General features: G+C 39.1%; 1 protein-coding gene across 1 annotated transcript; it reads left to right on the top strand.

The window, feature by feature from the left end:
• Positions 1-5,098: 5,098 nt before the first annotated feature.
• Positions 5,099-6,543, top strand: LOC146466531 (somatostatin receptor type 5-like). The gene has a single exon (XM_085127093.1). The coding sequence runs from the start codon at positions 5,362-5,364 to the stop codon at positions 6,541-6,543; it is 1,182 nt and encodes a 393-aa protein (XP_084983219.1). The 5' UTR covers positions 5,099-5,361.
• Positions 6,544-8,307: the final 1,764 nt, after the last annotated feature.

The following is an 8,307-nucleotide window of genomic DNA, read 5'->3' as shown; positions in this document are numbered from 1 at the left end:
AGGAAGGAACAGTCGTTTACACGACATCGGAATGAGTTTTCGTACCGGAATGAAAATCTTGCTTCGGTGCAGTGACTGGGGTGAACTCGCACCGGTATGACTCGCTCCATTATTATTATTATTATTATGAGATTTTGTGCTGATATCTTGTGAACGAATACAGAACCACAAGAGGGAATCGAACTGGAGTGAACTCGTACCGGAACGAAAGTAGCGCCGATATCATGTAAACACCCCTAAGTCAGTCAGTCAGTCAGTAAGTAAGTAAGTATGTAAATAAGTAAGTAATAAGTAAGTCAGTAATTCAGTGAGTGAGTGAGTGAGTCAGTAGGTTAATAATTAACCAAGTCACTTTAAGTCAGTCAGTGAGTCAGTCAGTCCTTCAGTCAGTAAGTAAACAGGAAAGTACTCCCTTTTTGCCTTCTTGATTTATACAACACTAGTCCAAAATCTCATATCAGTACAAGTCATGAGTTCATCCTCAAGAAAATTAAGGCATGGGTCTCTAGTTACTTACCCAAAAAAGCAAGGGGGATGGTCAATCTTCTGAACATTAAGCTGTAACGTCGTAAGACTTTGGCAGCATAATATGCTTACAAATGCAAACATATTGACATACACAACTTATGTAAATTAGGTCACGTGACCTGTTGCGGCCGAAACATTTATGAAAACATTTGAGCAAAAATGGCACGACACTGGATCCAGATTCTAATTCTGGTGTAGTGTAAGCGTACGCGTGACATGACCGTTTGTTTAGTATGTTGTTGACAGGATAAAACTCACACCTTCATTACATCAGTTTATGCAAACACAGTGCAAAGCTTCATCTCGGCATACGGGTATGAAAGTGGTACTGGTATCGCTTAAACGTCCACTACCACACCATTAAGTATAGCGCATATAGGAAGTGTGATTTCTGTAAACAGTTGCAGTAAAAGTATTAAACTTCCAAATAAATATTCACCTGAAAACAGTGAAATTCAAATTTGCTCTTAATTTTTTTCCGATCAGGACCTTGTAAATGCCACTTGATTTTCCCCTTACAATATTCTTGAAACGGAAACACAAGACATGTCACAGGGCGCAAGAGTCCGTGCAAAATCCCTTAAAGCGAACCTCCACTCCGTCAACAAATTGACTGTAAATTGTCGGAAATAGTGTCTAAATTCTAAATTTTAGTTTAAAAAGTAGAAGTGACATTCAAGTGTACTAAAAATTAGATATGATTATCGCCTAATTGTATTTTTCATTTTAAATTTCCCGGGCGCCGCCATTTTGGATTTCATGACGTCATACGGTTGTCGCTATTGTTAGTAAGCAGAAGATCTTTTGTGTGAAACTATTGAGCAACCGTATTACGTCATGAAATCCAAGATGGCGGCGCCTGCGAAATTTAAAATGAAAAATAGGCGATACTCAAATTCTGTTTTGTCCGACACAGAACTATTCGTTACATGTTTTCCAACGAAATTTGAAATAGGATTGTATTTTCAGCAGTTTAACGTTAATTTACTTCAACAGTGGAGGTTTCCTTAAACAAACACAAACGCGAGAGTCCAGAACAATTTTTGAAAACTTAAGATGGCTTTGAACCCCTCTCTGAAAAATATTTTTAGACTTTGCTAAAAAGGTTAGGTTTTGAAATGCTGATTACAATTCGATATTAGAGAAAGGGGGGCTACTGAGCTCGTTTTTTATTTATAATCTCTTAAAGTTAAATTTAGGGCTGTTTTTAACAGGTTATATCGTTGCTATAGTGACCTGTAAAGTCGAGAAAACAATTACACCTTCTTCAGCAATAATTATGCATTTGTTTGATACCATTATTGTTATATTAACTAGTAAAGAATAGCATATTGATCCGCCTTAACTGGGGTCAAACTTATAAAATAAGAAAAATTCGGTAAGGATATGGTTTTTATTTAGAGATCAAAGATGATAAGTTTTTTTGTGAGTCTGAGTTTAGTAAATCATTTTAGGATTTAATAAAAAAAAAAATTTCAGTAACCATTAGGAGAATTGGTTTTGCCGACCAGTCTCCCCATACTTGACTTAAAAAAAAAACTTGAATTTTTTTCAGTAAATCGAAACACGATTTATTAAACTCAAAACTTGTCATCTGTGAGCCCTTAAAGTGCAATCTGTGATCTTTTATGGAAACTAAAATTATTCGGCAATCCTCGATATTTATGACTTGGACTTAGCTACATTATAACCGACCCAATTGTAAAGCAGCATAAATCGATGTTTACGTACCAGGAAATGCAGCTTAGATTCTTTAATTAAAATTTAACAAGGTCTATAAATAGGCAGTTTTAGTAATTGACGTGTATGCCAACACGGCAAAGGTTAAAATTACACATTTCAATGTTGTCATTTTTTTTGTTTTGGATGCAAGTAACCGCGTATAAAACAGTTGATTTCGATTTAGAGGACACCACAAAAAATAAATAGCTACAATTGATATAAAAATCGTGCACGATAAGATATATACTATTTTTATTGAGGAAAAAAATTTCACCTGTCCACCCACATTTTATCTCTGGCCTGTTTTACTTTTAAATCCAACATAATTAAAACGCTGTTCAGTAGCTTTTGTCTGAAATAACATGTTTATAATGTCGTTCCGTTAAACAAATGAATTTTAATATATTGAAAGGACGTAACTGTCGCCGGGATTAGGTTTAGCTTTTCGCAAAATTAAAGTTTATAATGCGCGTCAAGTCATCTTAGTGATTCAGAGTCAAAATGAGCGCAGAGATTTGAGAGGAAAGTTCGATCGAGGGTGTTTTTTCATCGCAGGGTAAGTGTGTAAAGATATACAACGATAGTAAAATACCGTCAAAAAATTTGGTGGTAGGATCAATTAAAAAGGAACGCTAGGATGTCTACATTGGCTTCACATACATTTCGAATTCAGTTAAATTTTCAGAACACAATTTCTGAATTTGCATTCTGTTCTACTTATGGCTATTCACCTCTCAAAGCAAGTTGTCTTTTTTACTTTATTCTTTTTACGACATGATTAACACGATCAAAAAGCCTTTTTCAGTCGACTTCAATTGCCGTGATCTTTCTAAATCATTGCTTTCAAAACCGACGTAGACGTTTAATCCTCATTTCAAAACATCTCCATTTCGGAAGTCGAGTCTTTTTTTTTGAAGATCGACGCTTTTTCAATTGTTAACGTTCATATGCTTGAGGAAGACGGAAGGCGGAAGGCTGACCTGATTAAAAAAACTTCTTTTCCAAGAAAAAATGATGGAAAACGGTTACCTCAGTTTGGACTGCGCGTAAGTTAATCAGTATTTGTTATGTGTTGCTCATGATTGGATTGATTTGCTGGGAAATCTATTTGAGTTTTTCTCGGATTTAAATCATATTCGAGGAGACCAGGTTTATGCCAATTTGGCCCAACTAGCAACCGAGACAAGAATTTATTGGCCGAAAGTAGAAGAACAAAACACAAGAAATCAGTGATGTTCCAAACTCGCTAATAACAGCAGCTGAAATAAAACTGATTTTTCTAAAAGAATTGACTTGGCGTAAAGCGGAAGAAGAGAATACGCGAAATAAGCGATGTTCAAACTCCCTTGATGTTAGAATCATTAAGAAGCCTTGCAGGGTAAAACTGGTTCGAAACGCCGCTAGAACGTTCTTACGGTTCTTCCGTTTAATAAAGCTAAAAATTCCATCGGCTTTCCCTTTAATCAACTTTCGACACGGTCTAACATTTTCAAAAATTTGCTAGAGACCTTCTTTGCAGTTTCGTAAAACTTCCATCGGAATTGAACGAACGCATCTCAACATTTTCCGTAGATTTCATTCAGTTTCCTCTGAGTGCTCTTCTCGACAACCAACAACAGAAACCGTTAGAGTCTTAAGGCTTACTGCCCGATTAGTAGTTTAATCACATGGCCATGGGCCAATTTATATAGATTAGAATGGTGCAAAATAATTCTGACCCTTGATGCTAACGCAAAACTACTCAATTTTACTGAGAAACTGAAAAACCAGCGAGCGGCAAATTTAGGGTAAACATGCCCTAAAGTAAATTTTTTTGTTTGCCATAAAGGGACTACGGTATTTATGTTTGTGTGTTCAAATTTGCTTTGGCTGGAGTTCAATTTAAGAGAAAACAGTTTGTTCTGATGTTACACGTTACAATTCGCTGGCGACGATGTCCTTTTCTGGAAGAAAATCGGCCTGCTTCAAAAAGCCTGTAGAATTGCCACATGTTTTTGTAAATCAGGTCGTTGGGCTAACTCATTTTCTTTGTCAAACTGGACCAAGTCGGTGCGAGTAAATAAGCTTTGAAACAGGCTTGTTATTGGCCAGCTTTATCAAAGCTATATGCGCATGGTCATCTATCTGCTTTGGACGTCTCTCCCGTGAATCTCAATACAGAAAAGAAGTCTTTACAGCCACGTTTACTGCTAAATAAAAACTAAATCGCAGCAGTTCGAGGTTTGGTGTTTGATGTTAAACGTTGTGTCATTAGGGACCTTAAGATTGAGGGATTTTTGTCGTTTCGGCAAATTGCGCAACACCTCTAAAAGTCACGTGACTACGATCCTGCCGTCCTGTTTGACGTTTTGAGGTTCAGGGGTGAGTTGCATAAAATTTAACGTCGGGAGTAACTGCCAACGCCAGACCCTCAGCCCAGTCACATTCAGTATTTTTAAAACGTCTGATGATAGCGTTTACGCCCGCCGTTAAGTTTTATGCAACTCGTCCCAGGTTTCAAAGTCAAGGACACTGTCACGGCAGAGTTTTTCGCTTGTGTTGAAGCTATGAAGCCCCGTTTAAACGACAAATTTATTTTCTTTAGGGAGTCTTTTTGATGAATGAGAAGTTTGTTTGATTGAGTTGTGAGATGACAAGAATTATCAACCACATTAGCGCAGGCATCGATTCTATCCTCCAGTGATCCTCCGTGCAGCCATCGTCTTGTTTTCCGGCGAGTATCCCATGGACCCAGTTGCTCGAAGCATGGTTAGCGCTAACCCGGGTTAAATACCATAACAACCTATAGGTTTTAATACCTCTTAACCAATGGTTAGCGCTAATCATGCTTCGAGCAACTCAGCCATGATGTATAGGTAAAAAGTAACCCTCAATCTTAAGTCGGGATTCTGTACATACGGCGAACTCCGAACTGTAAACTGCTGGCTGACGTTGGCAGTTTGTGGTTTAAGAGAAAACCCTCAATCTGAAGGTCTCCAATTATGTGAATTTTGAACGCGGCTTAACCTCAAATTTCGAAGCTTACGCTCCGGCAAATGAACCTGAAAAATCGATCTTTGATATGTTATATGCAAACAAGATAAACATAGTTCAAGTCATATTGTAATACCTATGATCTTGTCATTCCTTCATTTAGAACAAGATTTCGATGATCACGCCTTTGTCAAGGCTTTAGACCAAACACGAAAATATGAAGCTATAATAGACGACAAGTGGCTCGGAAAAGCGCAAAGCAAAAACATTCAGCCGCGGCATTTTAACAAACCGGGTCCAGGAAAAGAGGGAACTATGAATTACTCTTTGAACAGTTCTTCAAACGCAACAACGGTTCTAAATCCACCTCGAAGCAATACAGATAGCGGGATAAATCCCGTAATCCGAATAAGTCACGTCATCATTTGCGTGACAGCAATCCTTGGAAACACGTTGACCATTGTAATGTTCTCCCTGGAGAGAAAGCTGTTAAAGAAGTCGTATAACATACTGATCTTGACGCTGGCTATAGCTGATGTGCTGACCGCCATCATGGTAATCACCAGTCCAGCTTATGTTCTTGGTGATACATTTCGTTATCCAACAAACCACACCCTGGCCGAGATCGTCTGCCGGTTGATATGGAGCCGAGGGATTATTTTCCAGCTCGTCTTTTTCTCGGTTTATATCACTTTGGTGTTGACGGCAGAGCGATGGTGCGCGGTTGTAAAGCCTCACAGATACAACGACGTCTTCAGTCGGAAAAGAGTCCTTGGTTACATTTTGTTCTCTTGGGTGTGGTCGTTTCTCCTCGTTTCTAAACATATAAGCGACACAGTCTACACTCCATCCTCCGAAAAGATCTGCCAGTTTGAGACGACTGCACAAGGATCCTTCATCCACGTGCTCTTATATGGCACCCAAATTTCCCTGAAGACATTATTCCCTTGCCTTGCCATTATTGGTCTGTACATTCACATGATTGTAAAGATCAACAAGTCTCCAGTTGCGTCAGCGGAGAGTAAAGCCAAACTGAGGGGAAAGATGACACGGATGGTCGCCGCTACGGGCTTCATTTTAATCATTCTGTATATCCCAAACCAAATCGTTCTTTTCTTGGCAGCAGCGGGAAAAGCAAAGCTTGATACTCCGCTACATCACTTCTCCTCGCTTCTGACCTTCATAACCACCTGCAGCAATCCATTTATATACGGGCTGAGCAACAAAAATTACCACCAACGGTACCGGAAGATCCTGTTTGCCATGTGTCCAAGAGCGCTGGGAAGTGGTGCCAGGGTGGAAGATATTAATCTAGAGTAGCCACACAAGAGTCAAGTTTGGCCCAACACCGAGCAGTTACACTTATAAAAGTTTTAAATGGGAAATGATTGAATTTAACAGAGTTTAGGAGTAAAATTAAATGCAGTCCGTTTACTAACGACAGCAATAATGTATATAATAAAGTGGTTTCTTGCGGGAACGTATCTGTTTTTTCACGATTTGACAAAATCTAGCTATAGCCGATTGTTTGAAAAAGAGGTCGATCGTGCCAAGACACCAAACACCAGTTTTGTTTTTTTGTTTTTTTGTTTTTGGCGCCGATAAGGCTCAGCATGACACGGAAAAGAAAAGAAAGAAGAGAAAAGAAAGGGAAAAAAAGACAACACGATCCTTTTTTAAACATTTTGGTATAAACAAAGAGCTTCTGGTAGAAATGTATCCCTATTGAGTTCTGACCTCGCGGGTCTTCGGCCTGTGAAAAAGCTCCGGTACTAGCTGTGTACGTTTTAACGCAGGCAAATAAGTTTGTAAACAACCCCAGTAGTAAATTAGTAAATCAGTTATGAAACAGTAGACACGCCAGTGTTTATTCCTCATAGTGGCCCATACAAGGAGGCCTCCCCCAAAAAGGGCGCCTTTTCACCCTAAATAAACTCAGTAGTAAATTAGTAAATCAGTTAAAACAGTAGGCACACCAGTGCGTATTCCTCATAGTGGCCCGTACAAGGAGGCCCCTTCCGAAAAGGGCGCCTTTTTCACCCTAAATAACCTCAGTAGTAAATTAGTAAATCAGTTAACACAGAAGCCGCACCAGCGTGGTTTCCTCATAGTGGCCCATACAGGGAGGCCTCTCCCGAAAAGGGCGCCTTTTTCACCCTAAATAACCTCAGTAGTAAATTAGTAAATCAGTTAAAACAGAAGCCGCACCAGTGTGGTTTCCTCATAGTGGCCCATACAGGGAGGCCCCTCCCGAAAAGGTGCCTTTTTCACCCTGGCAGTATGCAAGGAGGAAACAAAAAATGCGGTGAATCTTCATCTTTTAAAATGTCGCATGAATAGACAGTGAACCAAAACGGTAACATTAAATCAAAATATCGAAAACGTAACAAGCTAGAACTGATAAAAACTTCCTGGCCGAATTTGCCTGCTAAAGGAAAAATTAAGGTGACCTAGCCTTTTTGCATGATCTTTGAAATATAAGGGAGGGATACAAGTTTTTGGTTTTTGTTATGAAAAAAGGGGCATTAGCTCGGTGAACTGTTGTTTTGTTATAAGGTGGATGGCTGCACTGGCTGACAGAGCCTCCTTGTATGAAACTCTATTGAGTAACTCCTTACCCCACCCTCCCGGGGGGATATAGCATGTATCATTAGATCCCTAAAGTAAGCAAGTAAGCTAGCAAGCAAACAATATTTCATTGTCTAAATAAGTAAGCAAGCAAGCAACGGCGAGCAAGCGAGACGGTCAGTCAGTCAGTTTTATAGCAAAGTAAGTTAAACCTCAAAATGTACGTATTTAGAGCAAAATGCGATTAAAATTACTGCTAGTTGATAAGAAATAATTCTGTGATACATGTAAACTAAGTCCATCCCATGAATTTTTTCGTTTCCCTTCGTCCGGCCGAGTCAAATTTTTCAAAAATTAAACAAAGGGAAACATTCCTTATTTCATTGCCTGGTGCCTTTTCATGGATTTCCCAGCTTTTATACATCTTAAAACAACTCGATGGAAAGTGGCCGTAATGGCGTAGATATGATCAAAGCTCGATCGCTCGGGACCATGATGGGTTCGGAGCCAATTTAA

This window comes from Pavona decussata, unplaced genomic scaffold (genome assembly GCF_977016875.1).
Source record: "Pavona decussata unplaced genomic scaffold, jaPavDecu1.1 SCAFFOLD_143, whole genome shotgun sequence".
In the NCBI taxonomy this organism is placed as follows: Eukaryota; Metazoa; Cnidaria; class Anthozoa; order Scleractinia; family Agariciidae; genus Pavona; species Pavona decussata.
This window is presented reverse-complemented; position numbering and strand designations above follow the sequence as displayed.